The sequence below is a fragment of the Sceloporus occidentalis genome, unplaced genomic scaffold (assembly GCF_023333645.1).
Source record: "Sceloporus occidentalis isolate IW3139 unplaced genomic scaffold, rSceOcc1.0.p SCAF_22, whole genome shotgun sequence".
Classification (NCBI taxonomy): domain Eukaryota; kingdom Metazoa; phylum Chordata; class Lepidosauria; order Squamata; family Phrynosomatidae; genus Sceloporus; species Sceloporus occidentalis.
In genome coordinates this window covers 10,045,898-10,065,163 of record NW_028317002.1, presented here as the reverse complement: position 1 = coordinate 10,065,163, position 19,266 = coordinate 10,045,898, and the positions used below count along the sequence as shown (strand labels likewise).

At 40.2% G+C, this 19,266-nt stretch overlaps 1 protein-coding gene across 2 annotated transcripts; it reads right to left on the bottom strand.

The window, feature by feature from the left end:
- Nucleotides 1–8,317: 8,317 nt before the first annotated feature.
- LOC149301000 (malate dehydrogenase, mitochondrial-like) lies at nt 8,318–17,778 on the bottom strand. Of its 2 annotated transcripts, XM_089484639.1 has the most exons (9): nt 17,663–17,778; nt 14,889–15,057; nt 13,526–13,609; nt 13,288–13,397; nt 12,721–12,846; nt 12,438–12,515; nt 12,006–12,105; nt 8,922–9,073; nt 8,318–8,449 (listed from the first exon to the last, which is right to left on the bottom strand). In XM_089484639.1, exons 1-9 carry the CDS (start codon nt 17,726–17,728, stop codon nt 8,318–8,320), a joined length of 1,017 nt encoding a protein of 338 aa, XP_089340765.1. In that variant the 5' UTR covers nt 17,729–17,778. The 2 variants fall into 2 exon arrangements, with proteins under 2 accessions (XP_089340765.1, XP_089340766.1); XM_089484640.1 differs by lacking the exon at nt 12,721–12,846.
- Nucleotides 17,779–19,266: the final 1,488 nt, after the last annotated feature.

Genomic DNA, 19,266 nt, shown 5'->3' with positions numbered 1-19,266 from the left:
ACAGCCGTACGTGTGAAGAGACCCGTCGTACAGAATGGCAACTCATGTGTGCGATTTGATGTTCTAACAAAAAATGGAACAAAAACCTCACCAGGCCCTTAATGGATATTTTAATTGTGTTCCTGTGCCTTTGAGCTTCATTCTGCTGAATGGAACGATGTACAGTGTAGGCCCCGTGTGGTACTACTAACCTCTGCTGGTAACCATGTGAATAAATAAATAGCACTGTCTAAAATGTTTGACAGATATGTGATGGTCGAATTGCAATTTGTGATCATCAGTCATCACATGTTAGTTGCAAAAGCACTAATTAGGAGTCTTAGATATTATTAGATCAAAGGAAAGTATCGAGGAGGGACCCTGGGATTTTCAGGAATGGTTATAAGGAGGTGTCAAACAACCATAATCCCTTTGCAGTAGTTTAGGCAAGTACCAAACCGCTCAGATTTTACATATTAACAGACAGGTGCAGTTTACGGCTAGACCCAAGTTCCAGGCGTTACCTTGCTCTGCAACCATTGTGACCTAGAAGATATGTCCTGTTCCTTGCCACTGAACTCGGTGCTTGGAACTCAGGTCTGTGGGCTATAACATTAAAACTTGGAGTCCAAGCTTTAGTCCAAAAGAGATAACTATGATTTTCAGACACCCACAACGCATACACAAAGGTAACAGTTACAATAGTTACAAGAACGTTACCTCTGATGTAGAACCAACAAACACAGAATGGAAAGTAGCAAATCAGGTAAATTATGAGGTGCCGTTAGGGACATTATTTCAGTTTTTTATCTCACATATATCATATAGTGAAACACATATATCATATACTTAAACGCATATATCATATACTGAAATGTATATATCATATACTGAAACGTATATATCATATAGTGAAACGCATATATCATATAGTGAAACGCATATATCATATACTGAAATGTATATATCATATACTGAAACGTATATATCATATAGTGAAACGCATATATCATATAGTGAAACGCATGTATCGTATACTGAAACGCATATATCATTTACTGAAACTCATATATATACTGAAACGTATATATCATATAGTGAAACATATATATCATATACTGAAATTTTTTATATATCATATAGTGAAACGCATATATCATTTACTGAAACTCATATATCATATACTGAAACGCATATATAATTTACTGAAACTCATATATCATATACTGAAACCTATATATCATATAGTGAAACATATATATCATATACTGAAATTTTTTATATATCATATAGTGAAACGCATATATCATTTACTGAAACTCATATATCATATACTGAAACGCATATATAATTTACTGAAACTCATATATCATATACTGAAACCTATATATCCTATAGTGAAACATATATATCATATACTGAAATTTTTTATATATCATATAGTGAAACGCATATATCATATACTGAAATTTTTCATATATCAGATAGTGAAACAGATGGAGTGAAATTTGTATATATATATATATAGACTGAAAAAAACGCTTATATCATATAGTGAAACGGAGTGAAATTTGTATATATATATATATATATACACTGAAAAAATGCTTATATCATATAGTGAAACAGATGGAGTGAAATTTGTTTATATCATATAGTGAAACAGATGGAGTGAAATTTGTATATATATATATATACTGAAACTGGTCAGTCACATGATCATGACCCTGACAGGTTGACCCCGCCTCCTAGAGCTCATTCTGAACTTGCTGGTAAGCAGTGTAGGCCTTTCCATTGAAATGGGTAAGTTTTTCTTCCCATTGTTTTTGTACATTTGAGCCCCTTTGTTTAATTTGTGATAATTTTTCTCATTTTGAGTTGTGTATTATATACATTTATGTTAGTATCTGTGAAATGGTTTTACTGTGGTTCAATTAGTTTCATTGCTAATTCTTGTTCAAGATGGCATGATGCTATCATGATGCTATCATGTGAGTTTTTGAATGTCCCTAACGGCACCTCATAGTAAATGCCATTTTTAAAGTGGATCTGTCTCTTCATACATAGCTGATTCAACTGTTACATGTTAACTGATTTTTTTTTTTTCACAATAATTACTTGTTGATCCATTTCCATCAACCATAATATTCCTTAAATAACAAAAAAAAAGAGAGAATAAATTGGAAACACTTTTACCATATACCGGATGTTTGATTTCTACTTGCTTTTGCACAATACTCGCTGAGTTGTGCCACATCTCAATTAATACTACACTCAGCTTCTGGAAGCCTGACATTTCGATGAGCCTGCTTTATCCAGTCCCTTTGTGAGTGTAACTTATACACTATAATTATATTTTTTATTAACAATATTACACTATTAGATTTGTTTTTTTCCTTCCCACATGTGTATGCGCTCCATTATTCCTGGTTTGTTATTCCTTAAATAATTCAGAAGTCATAGAAATCAACTTATAAATAGTTTTCTACTTTGGAAATATGGTTTCATTGCTAACACACATTAGGTTAAATCATAATTATATAACCACATACTGCTGTTTTAACCAATGTTCTTGAGAAAATAGCAGTTGATTCAATAAATTCTTCTTAAATAAAACTATTATTTTTGCTATTGCACTTGGAGTTTCCTTAAAGGACACTCGTGAATCATGGTGATTTTTGCTAGCTTAATGAATTGCATTATGGAGGAGATGATCTCACAAGGAGTTTTAGGAGGAACATCTAAAATGGTAAGGGGCACTCTTTGCTTGCTAGTGAGATCCAGTGGGGTATGGAATAAATTGGGAAACGTTTTGGAATCATGAGAGATGACAGATAGGAAGAGGAGAGATAATATGGGAATAAAAAATGGAGTGGCAGGGCTGGTAACAACATACTTATTAGACTGAGAGCTCTAGTGATGGAAGCCATTATGCACAAAGATGGGAGGTCCACTTCGACACAAAGTCAAAGTAAATGCACTTACCAATAGTCACCAGTTTGTAGAAAGTACTTGAAGTTAGTGATACTTCAGCCAGACGCAGCAGCAGTAGAGAGTTCAAAGGAAAAAAGCTCAATGCTCGGCAGCCCAATATTTTTTGTAACAAGAGGATATTTATTCTGCATAAAAGCATGAAAAGTGGATCTATTCTTTTTCACCTATGTGGTCTTAACTATATCCTTCAAAAGCTGCTGAGATGGTTTGGTTTAAATTACTACAGGTCAGTCATTAACCGTTGTACCTCTTGACATACCAAGTAAATCATTACCAAGATGTGCATTTATTCACACCTACGCCACAAAGCATAACATGTTGTTAACCCTAATTTATATTGTATATATTAATATATTTGATAGAGCAGAGGGTTTTTTTAATGAACTGTAGAAAACATATTTTTGTTTCTGCAGAACTTTCTATAACATAACTGCTGTATGTTTCAAAGACACAACAATGACAATTATTTACAAAATGGCAAATTGTATTACTTGTTACATATTCTGTTAATGCCCATGATAATATCCATTTAACCATTAACGTTGCTGACAAAAGAGTTCTTAGGTTTTGCATTAATTCAAGTTAAAGGGACATCTGGGTATATTTTTTTGTGGCGTAACAGTTCCTTTAAATTAAAAACATCTCTATGTTCTTTGTAGTGCTTCTAAGTGAAAACATATTTAGGCTGCACCTCTTTTATCTTGATGGCATGTTAACCTTCTTAGATGTTCCAGACTTTTATTGTACAGGAGGTTACTAAGGCCTCCTTAAGTCCATTAAAGTGCCCTGTAGTGAGAGTGACAGACCATGAGGGTTGATTAGTCTTTTCACACCCACACATGCCATCATGGGCTCACTTGGGTGTCTGGCAAAGGAACCCTGAACATAGGGTTCTGCAAAATTTCAATTTTTATATTAGTGTCTCCACTATTAAGGTTTTTTCTGCCCTGTCCCTGCACCATTGGTTCATGGGTCCAGTGGTATGTTTATGATGGACGTAGGCCTGTCCCCGGCTTCTCGTAATGTGTTTACCTTCAGCGATGCCCTTTGACTGCTGCCTTCTCCGGACCTCTGGCCTTACTTCTGGGTGTCAGTATATGACATAATATCCAGGCATGTCACTTTTAAAGCAAGCACAGCGCAGAAGGAAACTATGGACGACCGTGTCGGTTGGGGAGATCAGTGATCTCCCATTTAATCAGCCTGAGACTCCCGGTATGCCGCAGAGGGGCTTCTGCCACCATGGAGTTTCTGCCCTAGCCCTAGGCTGGAATACATCACTGACTGCACTGTGATGTAATGGCATTACATTCAACTTTGCCATGATGAACTTAATGTAACACAAAGATCATGGCAGCATAGGGTATCATGATGGATGCGAAGTGCTTTTACATACAGAATTAACACAAATATATTTTTTTTCTTAGTGTTGTTGCTGTTATGGAAACAAGGCTTTATAACAAACAAATGCTCTCTCCTTTTGTGATGAGATTACAGGCTACTGGCCTTGAAGTGCAAGGACATATTTTAATCCCCACAGATTACATAGTGATTCTGGAGTTTGGACATTCGTAGATAATAGAGATAGTGTTTATGATATTTAGATAAAAGTTCAGCAGAGTGGGTGTAAGAGAATGATTAAAGTATCAATCATTAAAACAATTATTGTTATAACAGAAATTATTTCATGTAAGCATGCCGGCTACTTCGCATAGGCTTTTGGAAATATAAAGGACATTACATAATAGCTTTGTATTCACTAAGAACAAGAAATAACTGGAAAATATGCCTGAGGCAGAGGAAGACAGAGAGAATAGGTATTTAAAAGAAAAAAAAAAACCAAGAGAAAGGAAGAGCTCCATGCTGACAAGTTTAAATGCTTAAACCCAGTTGTTCTAGGTTGGTACAAGGTTCACCCTGCACTCCCGTGAGATTAATCAGCAAAAGGCTTCCTGGACTTATTAATGAAAAGTTCATGTAGTCTGAAAAACATTATTTTCTCACAGACCCCAAACTCCAGTATCTGCAGAGCTCCATAACCATTGCCTAGATTCTGCTAAATGGTAGCATTGTAGGGGACTCCACTATTAACACAAGCTATTTATGAATACCACTGATCTATCGCTAACACCCAACTACTACAACAGCCGTTAATACTCACTTGGTGCTTGTCATGCCCTCACTGCTCCCTCACTCTCCTTCCTGCAGACATTGCCTGCGAATCCTACGACATATGGTGTTCTCGGTTGAGTAACAGCAGCATTACGGATAGGACAGAGCCCTAAAGCAACTCCCTGCTCCTCCCTCCCATTTAAAACTGGAGTAGTTTCATGTCAGCTGGAAAGTGCTGAATCAGTACTGCAGTGTGTGATGCATGGGTGTGCATCAGCTAGCATGTCCAGGGTGCAGCGATCCACTGCAGCTCATCTGCACACTGGCAGCTCTTATGGATTTACTGGAATAATGGCTACTTGCCCATGGTTGCTAAATGCAGTCACCAGTTGATTCCCCTCGAGGTCACTGAGTGCTGGAAGTGATCCTGAACTTTTAGGAATGTACCTTCAGAGCATGTGATCAAGGTTTCAGACAAAATAAATGATCTACGGTTATCATTCCTGTGAAGTTTCTTAATGAGGAGTACATTAACCCCTTAAGATCCCACCATGAAGATTCTATGACTACTAGCAAAATATGTTACCCAAACAGCTGTTATAGTGGTCCTCATGGAAGCTCACTATTCAAAAATACACTGAATTGAGTCACCTGCAATCAAGCAGGGATATCAAATATACCATACCAGTAGCAAAAGCACCAATTGAAAGTCTTATATTTGATCACAGCACTGCTAGTGTAGAATAGGAAGGTGTGTGTGACCCTGAGAATCTGCCCATTCAACCCGATACTGGGGACAACAATGCAGTCACCATAGCAACCAATGAGACAGTTATGCTGATTGTTCAGACTTGTTACCAAGTGCTTACTCTATCTAAATAGCCATGTAAGTAATAAGGAAGCAACTTTCTTGTGTTATACAGCGCATACGCCGGGTGATTAAAGCAAATATGTCATAAATAAAAAAAACAAACAAATACAATGTGATTACAAAATAAACTTTGCTTTGTGTTTAACCCCAATGTTTGTGACCTTTTAGGATTGCTCTAGTTGTGAACGAATAATTATTCATGTAATGAACCCTTCTCCCCAAGCAGGCTCATGGATTGTAGCAAGACTCAAGTCACCTTTCAGGGGTTATAATTGACAAAGGCAAATCTAATGTATTGGGTGTTTGACTAATTAGCACCTAAGCCATCTGGAGTTACCTCCCAACAAATCAACATTTTCTGGTACCAATCAATATAAGTGCCACATTTGTAGGCAATGGAGCTCATGAGCCAGTTGGGGAGATCCTGTGATCTCAAGTTACAGCATAGACTTCCATTACAGTTCCCACATGCCCTGCAGAACAACAATGTGGCTCTACTGGTTAGGCGGGCCTGCACTCAGGGTATGGCTATGTATTTCTAAACTATTCTTCGGTTTAGAACCTATGCATTCTGATAGACATCAGCATAGCACATATGGGATAAGACCTTGTATGTTACACTTCCCACAAATAAAAAATACAGAGGCTGTAAACTACATCCCACACGGCAGAAGCATATTGCTGAAAAGACTGTAAAATACAATATGTGTTTGGTCCGAAGTCCTCCTAGAGAGGTGATGCAAGAGCAGGACACCCATGTTAAATTTTAGGCCAGAATATTACTTCACTTAATATATGCTTAGTAGGCAAGTACCTTAATGGACTACACAACTGTAGCACTAACTTTAAGCCCCAAGCATTTGGTTTCCTGTTGTGAACACAAGTTTCCCTCCAACTTTTTTTGTAAGAATAAGCCCCTAAAAACAGTACTGGCAGTATGAACTACTGCATAGTGATGACTTTCTATGGCAGGGCTCGACAAATCCCAGGCGCAAGGTCGCCATGGCGACTGAGAATTTTGTCCTGGCACCTAGGAGTTTGTCAGCCTCTTAAATCCCCCCAAAAAAAAAATCCCCCCGCGTCACCAGGAGTCTGGGCAGACAGCACAGCCACTCAGAGCCCGCCCCCCCGAGCCTGAGATCACTCCCACAGAGTGATTCTGTAGGCTGAAACCGCGATTGCAGGAAAACCTGCAATAGCGTTTTCAGCTGCCACAGGCAGCTTCAGGAAAGGGGATTCAGTGTTGATTGGATACCCACACAAGTGGCGGCATTTAGGGGTTAATTCCAGTTTTGTAAGGGGCTCTGCTGCTGGTGGTCTGCCTGGAAGTCCAGGCAGACCAGCAACAGCAAAAACGAGCCCCCACAAGCCCTTTGATGATTCCTATAGGCATGGAAGTCTACAGCAGTCATCAGAGACTCCCCCTGCAATGGCTGGTCTATAGACCTGCAATTGCGTCCCAGTTGCCAGAGGCAGCTTCAGGGACAGGGGAGAGGGTTCTTCGGTCTCCACATGAGTGTGGACACCAGCCCCAACACCACCCTGCTGCCTGATCGCTCCATGAGAGCGACAGTGCAGCGTTAACCCCTTCAATTCCACAATTGTGTATAACACATTCGTGGCATTGCAGGGGTTAACATTTGTCCCCACAAGCTTGTGGGGACTAAATATCAGTCAATGCTGTGCGCCAATGGAGCATCAGCATTGAAAGTACACACACACACAAAAAAAAAACAGCACTGACCTGAAAGTCCAGGGTGCTTCCAGGTCAAATGCTGCGAGATTAGTAAGTGGGCTGATGATGATCAGATCACTCCTGACCAACTGTTAGTTTAAAAAAAAAAAAAATCCTGGCTCCTAACTTTTTTAGCTGGCGCCTAGATTCACAACAAATTTGTCAAGCCCTGTTCTATGGGCAGCTTGCATATATGCCATCTAACATGTATAACCATTGTTATATAACTTCCACTTTCTCTAGTTATTGAAGTCCCCTAACCCTCTCAGCGCAATTTTGGAACTCGCTTCCGTACTGTGGTATTCTTATATGTAAGAATCCATAACCCTGTCAGAAAACCTAAACACCAGAAATAAAACAAACAAGAGAACGTTACAAAGAAAATATGATGTTTAATTTTCAAATACATTTTAAATGGTCTTTGATAGAAGTGCTTTTTTTCTGTTCGCTGTGATTTATGCTGCGAGGACCACTTCCACAAGCTGGAGAACATCCAGCTGTCTATGACACCGCTCCTCTCCGGAGAATGTGAATCTTCACAGCATGACCACAGTCTGACTTTCATAAAGTGTCACAATGCTTCAATAAATTAAGGAAGCCGTCTTCTCATCAGGATGCAATTCTGCTCACTTCTGGGCCTTGATAAAGTCTTCACCCTTCTTAATGGAAGCCTTCAGTTCTGCCATAGACTCAGAAACCAGTTTTTCCTCAAAAGGAGTCAGCTTGCCCAAGCCCAAATTCTTCTCAATACCGTTTTTCTGGTATATAAAAATAAAAACACATTAGGAGGAGAGTGACAAACAGCAGCATTAGTTTGCTATTTTCAGAATACTAAGATTGTTCACCAAGCAGATACACGTTTACTGATAAAGGATCAAACCCTACAACGGTTTAATCAAACTCTTGCTGATGGAGAGGCAAGACTTCATACAGGTGCGCAATCACATCTAACTTCAGCTGCAGAATGTGAGCTAGTCTTGAATATGTATAACCAGTTGATGTGTAAAGTCATGTGTAAATTACTATGAGCACCTTAAAAAGACACTCAGAAGTAGTCGTTTCTGGACCACTGCCAACAGTTAATCGGCTTCCCCGGCTCACAAACTAGACTATGCTAGTTTGTTTCTGGATAACCATGACGTCTACGGGTTTAAATAGCATACACCCTTGAAATAGCAAGTTTCACGTTGTCATGCAATTCTGGAATATGTTTTGGAATGTATTACATACCCCAAGCAGGAGAGGGGTGGAAAAGTAGGGGCTCTCGGTTTCTTCAGACCTGACAAAAGAGCACTCAATAACGCCCTCCTTTCCATTCATAGCATCCAAAAGAGAGAAAACAAAGCGTGCACCAGCATAGGCCATGGACAGTGTGGCAGAACCTGCAAAGTGATATACACACACACACACACATTAGTATATAGTGTCTATGTCACACTAGCTTGTGGATATGAAAACAAATTCCGTGTTTGCACTACATTGACAGAAATTATAACATGAAATGTATGCCATCAAGCATTTCACACTAGCGGATAGCATCACAGGTTTGGTAAATTACCGTATTTGCTCGATTATAAGACGAGGTTTTTTCCAGAGCAAATCCTCTGAAAAATACCCCTCGTCTTATAATCAGACCTCAAATAGGTCTGACTATGAGACTAAGATCCAGATCCCCTGGTGCTTAGTCCGGGCAGCGTGTAGAGCTCTATGCGATTCGCGTAGAGCGGAAGTTGTCTACGTGAATCACGTAGAGATCTATACGCTGCCCGGACTAAGCACCGGAAGTTTGGAGGAGGGAGGGGGAGGGAGTGTTAAATGGGGGGCATAAGGCATTTTTAGAGGCAGAGTGCTCTGTGAAATGCCTTTTAACCCCCATTAATGCCACTCTGCCTCCTGAAATGCCTTTTACCTCCCTATATGCCACTCTACCCCATAATATGCCTTTTAACCCCCTAAATGCCAGAGTGGCATATAGGGGTATAAGGCATTTCTGGAGGCAGAGTGGCACATAGGGGGTCAAAAGGCATATCATGGGGCACAGTGGCATATAGGCAGTGGCGTCGGCGGGGGGGGCCAGAGGGGGCCATGGCCCCCCCTACATCATGCTGTGCCCCCCCCAATTTTTTAATAGACCCGGAGGAGAGAGTGAGAGGCGCCGAGCGGTTGCTGAGGAATAAGTTCTCAGCAACCGTTCGGCGCCTCTCACTCTTCTCCGCGACCGCGAGGCCTCTTCCTGGTTCGCAGTGCCGGCATTTCAAGCCGAGCGCCGGTATATGTCGTCATATCCGGCGCCCAGCAGTGAAGCCGGCAGAACCAGGGATACAGAGACCTCGCGATCTCACCGCTGGACAAGCCCAAGGTAAGTGAACTTCAAAGGGGGGGTTAGAAAGTTAGGAGGGGGTTAGAGAGTCAGAAGAGGTAGATAGGAAGTGAGAAGGGGTAGATAAGGATAGATTGGGAGGGAGAGGGGGTAGATAGGATACATTGGGAGGGAGAGGGGGGGTACATAGGATAGATTGGGAGGCAGATGTGGTAGATAGGGAGGGAGAGGGGGTAGATAGGATAGATTGGGAGGGAGAGGTCTTTATGGGACAAAAACGGCGTACGTTCAGCTGTTTGGGGACAAAGTTGACATAATGTGTAACTTAGGTGCTGGTCAGGTTCTATGTGGGCAGTGTGGACACCAGGGTTGGCTTTGGGGTGTGTGACCAGTGATCTATGCCTGTAATTTAGGGGGTTTTATCTATACCTTTAATGCAGAGTTTATATGTAATTTCCAATTGATTTATATCTGCAAAGCTGGGTTTTGTGTCATTCTGTTCATCTGTATCGGCTATATTTCAATACCTGGAGTGCTGTTTCCATGTGTTGATTATTTGATCTATACCTTCAGTGCTGAGTGTACATGTGGTTTCCAGTTGATATATACCTGCAATGCTGGGTTTGTGTGTTCTGTTGGTTTATACCTGCAATGCTATGTTTCCATACATTATTTATGTATACCTGCAAATACAAGTTTTTTTTTTAATCTCATTCAGTTGCATGTGCTGTTTCCATGTGTTGTTTATTTGATCTATACCTGAACTACAGGGTGTAAGTAAAAGAGCGCTATGGTTTAGTGAATGAGGGGACAAAGGGACTCTGGGGATGATTACAGGGGAGAGGACCTCTCAATGTCATGGTGCAGTCAGAAGGAGGGAACACTGCACTGACTCTCACTGTCTTCCCCTGATCTGCAGTCAGTGTGGCAAATATATTGGCAGCAGGGTCTAATATTAATATATATTGGCTGCAGGGGCTAATATTAATATATATCGGAAGCTGGGACTAATATATATTGGCTGCAGGGCCTATTATCAATAAATATTGGCTGCAGGGGCTAATATTTATATATATTGGCTGCAGGGACTAATACTATATATCGGCAGTAGGGGCTAATATTAATATATGTTGGCAGCAGGGTATAATTTCTATGTATATCGGCAGCAGGGTATAATATAAGTATGTATCCGCAGCAGGGGCTAATATATATCCGCAGCAGGGGTTAATATTAATATATATCGGAAGCAGGGTGTAATATTTCTATATATCTGCAGCAGGGTCTAATATTTATATATATTGTCAGCAGGGGCTAATATTAAAGAATGAAAAATAACTGTCACTTTAGCTGTTATTTTGAAATCATATTTTAATCAGTCTTTACTTCAAAGAGATAAGTGCATATTATGTAGTTAAAAATGCACGTCTAACGTGTGTGTGTGTATATATATATATATATATATATATATATATATATATATATATATATATATATATATATATATATATATATAGTGTATATGTACCGTTTTATAATTGGCCCCCCTACTTTGGTCCCTGGCCCCCCATGTGCCCCCCCTAAATATGAAACCTGGAGACGCCACTGCATATAGGGGGTTAAAAGGCATATCATGGGGCACTGTGGCATATATGGGGTATAAGGCATTTCTGGGGCAGATTGAAAAAAAAAAAAGAAAAAAAAAACTCTCAATCGTAGCTTTTATTAGCAAACAATTGTTCAGTCTACATGAATTAACATTTACTGGTAAAACTTTTCCTATAGGGTCATCTTATATTCAGGCTCTTTTTTTCATAAATTAATATTCAGATTTTGAGGGGGGGGGGTCTTATAATCGAGCAAATACGGTACTAGACGATTGTGCTTTGCTACACACCTTATGTATCTGCATTTAAGAGGTGTGGTGATCCTAAATTGCTTCCCAATACAGCTTATACAACAGTTGCAAACTTTTTGTACTATGACATTCAACAAACCTGATCCAGCTTTGGCTTTTACAACTTCAGTCCCAGCCTCTTGAATTCTGCCAATAAGAACTTCCAGTTGTTCTTGGGGGAACTCTACTTTTGGGGTGCTCTGTTGAATACAATAAAAAAATAAAAATAAATGAATATGCATGGGACAAGATACATCTGTAGTACCACCAGGTATTTAGTTAGACACTCATCGACTGTGATGTTTACTAGTTTAAGATAGCTACTCCTGTTATACCTGTAATTTTTCCAGCAAAAATATTACTTTAAACATCCACAACCATTAGCGACTGGTGTCTTGGGAACAAATAGCATTAATATTACAATTTGGCAAACTTATTTGCTGGGCCATCAGAGAGATAGCCAAACCAGTTTTATTAAAGAACATCACAGATTAGCAGCACCCAAAGGCACAATTGAAGGAGCCGACTTTACCTGGGAGATGAGTGGGACAATCGTTTTACCAGCATGGCCACCAACCACAGGGACATTCACGCGTGCGGGGTCCAGGCCCTGTAGACAATAGATAAATCTGTTAATTCCCAAGCAGTTATGCATGCTACACTGAACAATTAGCACCATTTTAATCCTGTATAGCTCCAAATTAGTGTGGAACAGTTTTTAATCTAAAATCCTATATTCATTTATAGCAGCACTTTCTACGCAAGCTCACAATAATACATATATATACTGTGTTTCTTCACAAGCCTCTACATACCTTCAGTTCTGCAACAAAGGTGTTGGCTCGTACGATGTCCAGGGTAGTAACGCCAAAAACGCGGTTGGGGTTGTAGACGCCATGTTTCTTAAACACTTCACTAGTAATTGGAATTGTTGAGTTTACCTAAGTAATACATACAGAATTAGTCAAAATTCATTTGCGCAAAGGTTAGCATTCCAAAATATATCTAGAAGGGTGAAAAGCAGATTATACTACACTTAACTTGTTCACTCTGCTGGCTGACACAACTAAGCTTTCTCCTACCTAGGACACCACCCTACGTACATAGTTTCCTTAGTAGGTTTCCTATCAGATACTAATACATTTCTGAATTATACTTGTTTTGAATGCACCAGAAGTATGCCAAGGGGTACATGCAGAACGATAGAAGGCAAATGGTATTCAGAAGATTGTGCCAGGACTTGTAACAGAGGATATAGAAAGCAGAGCAACTTGTGTCTTCTGGACCATTATTTCCTCCTTTCAATTAGGGACCTGGTTAAATTTATGTCAAACACAGCTAATGTACACATTACCTTCTAAGGGTAGGCCTTGGTTACTCACCGGGTTGGCAATGATACAGATCATGGCTTGTGGGCAATACTTTGCACAGGCTTCAGTGAGGGTGGCCACAATGGAGGCATTTGTGTTGAACAAGTCGTCACGAGTCATACCTTACATACATAAAGGGTTATTGGAAGAGAAGCATGTATACAAGTCAAAGTACAAGTACTAATTTTAACATAGCAGGCTTGTAGGATTAAAAACATTTTCTGCTAAAAATCAACTGCTAAAATCATACCAGGTTTTCTAGGTACGCCAGCAGGGATGACTACAACCTCAGCACCTTTCAGACTCTCTGGCAGCTGATCAGGTCCTAGGTAACCTATAAAGGGAAATAAAGCCAAATACGTGCAAGTTGTTGGTGAATAGATAATGTACAGAGCAGTATACTTAACCCCTTCAATCCCCTATAGACGTCCCGGGACGTCCACTAAGAAACCCCTATGGAGGTACCGGTACGTCTAGCCCTTCGTGCAGCGTCAGGGACACCGGCATCGCCGGCTTTCTGCTGCCCGATCTCCTGTAACAGCTTCCCTGCGGGGATATCCTGCCCTCCGATGAGGCACAGAGACGCTGCGATCTCTATGCAGGTCTGTGAGGACCTGCATAGAGATCACAGTGTGATTGGTGCAGGGGGATCACGGGGAGGGGAGTGAGAAACCATGTCTCTCACTCCCCCTCCCGTCCTGAAACAGAAAAGCTGGAGAAAAAAAAAAAGTTAAACCAGTTAAAAAATATTAAATCATTAAAATAATTATATAAATACTACTTAAAAAAATTATAATGTGAGCTGTGATGTCATTGTGACATCACTGGCATGTTCAGGAGCTCCCTAGGAGGACCTCTAACCATTACTGTGTAAAAAAAAAAAAATATGTTTTATATAATACAAAAAAATTAAATAAAAAAAAAAATCTTACTTCCCATTGCCCTAGCATAACATCTAGCCAGTATAAACCCTCCTGCCCCCGTTCACAACCCCCAAACCCATTAAGCCATAGAAATTATAAAAAAATTGTACACCTTATAGTATGTTCCCTGGTGCTGGGAAAGTCTGGAAAATCTATATAAATTAGGTATTTTGGAAATCAGGACACCTGAATTGATAAACTTGGAGGGGATTTTCTATCACTTTACCTAATTTTGTGAGGAGTCAGAGGGAAAATGTAAAAAAAATTATTTTTCTAATCTTCGCTAGTTTTTACTAAATTTCTCATTCTAAATTTTCAGCTAATCATCCAACTATGGTATCAAACGAAAGCTCTATCTCTCCTTAAAAACAATATATAGTTTATATGGGTACACTATTCACAGGAAAAGAGAATCATCGCTAAACCAACATACCCCAAAAATGGCAAAATTGCTCTGGGCTTTGAGGTACCAAAACCCCCTGGGATTGAAGGGGTTAAATGTCCAAGACTGGCATCCCTAGTCTATGTTTACTAACATCATAAAATAAATAGTACAACCTTCTAGAAAACAATATAAATATATAAGTCAAGTCATGTGCCCTAACAAACAAAAAAAAAAAAAAAATGTATGGTAAATGACAACTGTCCTATTTTCAAGCAAAGGTGGTGGGTAAGTTTCATGCACTTTACCTGTAACTTTGGCTCTGGTTTCAATGTGGCTCAGATCTGCAGCTACGCCTGGTGTGTGGGCAATATCATACAAAGTCAGGTTACTGATCAATGGGCTGTTCTTTAACAGGAGGGAGAGGGGCTGTCCAATTCCTCCAGAAGCTCCAAGCACGGCCACTCTGGCATTGTTCTGAAGAAACAAAACAAGAAATTCAACACACGTTGAGAAAATTGACCGTTAGCCGAGTGCAAATATCCTAGTCGTATGAACAGGTACAAAGTAACACTGTTGGAACAAAATAGGAGTTTGTGAGATTTCCAGTGAATCTGGCATTTCAATCACATTTAGGCAGGTGTGTGATAAGAGATCCACCCCCCACTTGTGGTTAAGGGGGGGGGGTGGGACAGGGCCAGGCTAGCTGGCTCATGTGTCATATGAAGTTTAGCCGGGTTACGGAGAACTTGTGTCCGGTTCCGTATACCGTGACCCGGTAATATTTTATAAGACGTTTTATTGTGTATTCGGCCCAGAGACTGATGTGGCTTCAGCTCCAGCCTTCAAGGAGACGATCCTATAATCTGGCTGGGGCTCTTAATCAGCCAGCACAGCCTTTTTTTTTTTTTTTTTCGAAAAAGCTAGCCTGGCCCTGTCACAAGGGGGTCACACTGGACTGTAAATATAACATTCAGAAGAGAAATGAACGGCCTGTGATAAGATTTGAAGGTGCGTTTGTGAATGCCCGTGCCCATAGCCTAAGCACTGTAATAAGCCAGCACCGAGGCATCTAAAGGGCAAAGCTATTAATAAATTAGGCCGCACGTGTATGCTCGACATCTTTAGGTCGTTGGTTAGTTACACTTCTTAGAGCTACAAAGTCTCCACACTTGTGTAAGTAAGAAGGACGTACGCGACAGCTTCCTGACATCACACGCCTTCCTGTTCTGACAAGGTCACCGACTCCTTTTTAAATATTATATATTGTGAAATCCCCCACCACACACACACACAAAATCCTTATCCATTTAGTTGCTAGTGTATTTATAGGAGCACTTTTGCTTTAATGCTTACTGTATTACATATTCAGTCAACCTATGAGAATGGATGTTACAATACTTCATAATCCAAAATAAAAGCACATTAAAAAGGGACAATTCTTGCAGAATCTTTTATTTTTGGTTTATAAGTGAATGGGTAGGTTTTCCAGCAGGCACCTGACCTTGTCACAACAGCTGGCTACACACACAAAAGTACAACCCTAAGTGGAAACGTCCAAATTGGGCCAGTCTTGCCAATCTTCTCACAGCCGAGGCCATCTTTATGTAGAGCCACAATTCTTTTTTTCAGATCCTCAGAGAGTTCTTTGCCATGAGGTGCCATGCTGAGCTTCCAGTGACCAGTATGAGAGCGATAACACCAAATTTAACACACCTGCTCCTAATTCACACCTGAGACCTTATTACTTTAATGAGTCACATGACACCGGGGAGGGGAAGTGGCTAATTGGGCCCAATTTGGACATTTCCACTTACTCACTTTTGTTGCCAAGGTTTAGACATTAATGGCTGTGTGTTGAATTATATTTGAGGGGACAGCAAATGTACACTGTTATACAGGCTGTGCACTCACTAGCAGAGTGTAATTTCTTCAGTGTTGTCACATGAAAAGATATAATAAAATATTTAAAAAGATGTGAGGGGTAGATTCACTTTTGTGAGATACTGTGTGTATATATATTATACACACACACTCTATTGCTCCATATACCGAGAATATTTTTGTGACAGGTGGACTTTAAATCCTTTTGGCCCCTTTACAGTACTTTACAAGAACGAGCGGAAAGCTTACCTGAATGCACTATTACCGAAAGCAACATCATTATATGTAATCTGAAGCACAGCGTGTGGTGCACCAGATCTTTTCAATCACACAGCCGTACCATAACCTCTGCGCAGGTGATTGCTCAATCGATTGGAACCCAACAAGCTGATGAAGATTACGTGACTGACAGAACGGACGCTGGCAAACACAATTAATGGGCTGCACGTGCATCATGGGAGTTGTAGTTCCCCCAGCTGCAAGACAGCTATGTGTTTGCTACTAATGCCAACTGTCTGGAGGACAGACAAGGTAAAGGTCACTTAACATCTCTAGTGAATTAAATATCAAATGCAGTCAGGGAAGAGAAGTAAGAAGAAGAAAGAGGAGGGCAAAGGCAACAGTTCAAAATACTGTCATTTACTTCAGAGATGTGCTAGAACAAGAGGTCATAGCCACTAGGGCCAGACACAGATGTAAAGTAAGGTGGTTTTACTTTAAGGAGAAGGTGGTATAAATGCAACAGCCTCCCATCAGAAGTGGTAGAGGCTAATACAGTATGGAGATTTAGATATGCAAAGGATGGGCAGAAAACTATCCAGAATCTAAAGTGAGGCTAAGCATTTATCATGGTTCGACTCTTTACACCAGGAAAAAAATATAGATCAAAAACACTTATATTAATTTACCACCACTTATTCGCAGAGGACTCGGCTCCGGGTGTGACGCTTTTGGGGGCTTGTCAAAGGTGAATAATGGCATTTTTTAAGGGGATAAGGAAACTGTCACCTACGTAAAAATGACATATATATATAATACATAGTAAGAAGAAGACGCTGTTTTACATTCCCGCCTGCAGTATCCCCTAAGCTCTGCACAGCACACACATGAAAGCCTTCTTTGTGTAACCGGCAGCCGTGCTCTGGCATTAGACCCATCGTACGTGTATTCCCCACCCGGCTGGAGCCCGGGGCGTTACCTGCGCGCTGGTGGAAAGGCCTCGGATGAGCCCGCGGGCTGAGGGTCCGGCGATACGAGAGAACATGATGGTGACAGGCGGGAGAATCCGAAGCTAGTGCGGCAGCGCTGTATGACTCCAACGACCTCCAGCAGGAGAGACAGCAGCAAAGCGAGCGTCTGCGTCACTGCCCGAGAACGTCTGACGTCAGCTGTAACCTCCATCCCTCACGGCGGGCATTATTGTACGCGCGCGAAGGTCACTGCGCATGCGTCGTGTCGTTTCAGGCTTTTCAATGACATTTCGGTAGAATGACGCTTTGAGCATAGAGTATGTGCTATACACTGGCATTATGTAATCACGGCAGCATACGGTTAATATATACACTGTCCTGGGGTATGTAGAACTCGTAGCGGAGTTTGAAATAGTCATACTGACAATCCTACTCCTAACTTCCATTTAATGTTTTAATAATAAATACATAGAAGCATATACTTTGACGGCAGCTAAGAAGCATTCGGTCCATTATTTTCTTGCTTTAAAGATTTAAACCTTAATCAGCCAGGATATCCATATGGCTATCCCCTGGATGCTTAGATTCCCCTACTGTCAACCTCTACCGCTTCTGCTGGGAGCCAGTCCCATGTATCTGCCCCCTCAGTGGCTGAAACATAGTTTGCATAGAGTCCCAGAAACCCTATGGCCAGTCCTGGCATATATATATATATATATAGGAGATGGAGGTTAATTAGATAATTAGATTAGCTAATATCAAAGCAGGTGAAATATTTTTATCCATAAAATGTATGTCCCTAAAATACTCGTAAAGGAAAATAAACGTTAAAAAAATTTTTTAACGTTTATTTCATTATTGTAATATATATATATATATATATATATATATATATTTATATATATATATATATAATTATATTGTAATGTGCATTATTGTAATATATATATATATATAGTGTATTGTAATATATATCTATACATTTATTATTATTATTATTGTATTGTACGGTAATATATATATATAATTGTAATATTATGGCTGGTTGGAGTAAATATAGTCGGAAGGTGGATTCAGAAAGCCCTAACTCCAGATACCCCCAGGAATTCTTGGCAGTGTAGTTAGAGGCATGGCTGGATATGGTTTTGTGATATGTTTTATTTACATTTGATTTTGTAAACATATGTTTGCTGATTACATACTTGTTACTCCTTACACATGTTAAAGGACACAGAACAGGGATTTAGAACCACACCTACCAGAGAGGGACAGTCCCTTTTTGGGACCCCAATCCATCCATGTTCCTCTTTCCTGGCATGATGTCACTCTTTGGTACTGGCCTGTTTTATCACATTCACTGCATCATGGCATGGGTTGCGGATCCTGGTGTTTGAAACATGGGATGTGATCCTAAACAGGTTAACTTGGGAACTATGGGCCTAATATATCCCTGTATTAGAGTATTATCCAATCTAACCCTTGTACAGCGCTATGGAATATGATGGTTCTATATAAAACATGAAATAATATTTTATATCTACTATTTAACCGGTACACAATCTGTAGTTTATTTTGACATTATTGTGCTCTCATACCCATCAAACACCACTGT

Coding starts and splice junctions, on each gene's coding strand:
- LOC149301000 (XM_089484639.1), bottom strand. CDS start 17,728: ATGTTCTCTCGTATCGCCGGACCCTCAGCCCGCGGGCTCATCCGAGGC. Junction 13,610..14,888: donor AACCAGAGCCAAAGTTACAG/GTAAAGTGCATG, acceptor TTCCCTTTATAG/GTTACCTAGGACCTGATCAG. Junction 9,074..12,005: donor AAAAGCCAAAGCTGGATCAG/GTTTGTTGAATG, acceptor ATCACTTTGCAG/GTTCTGCCACACTGTCCATG.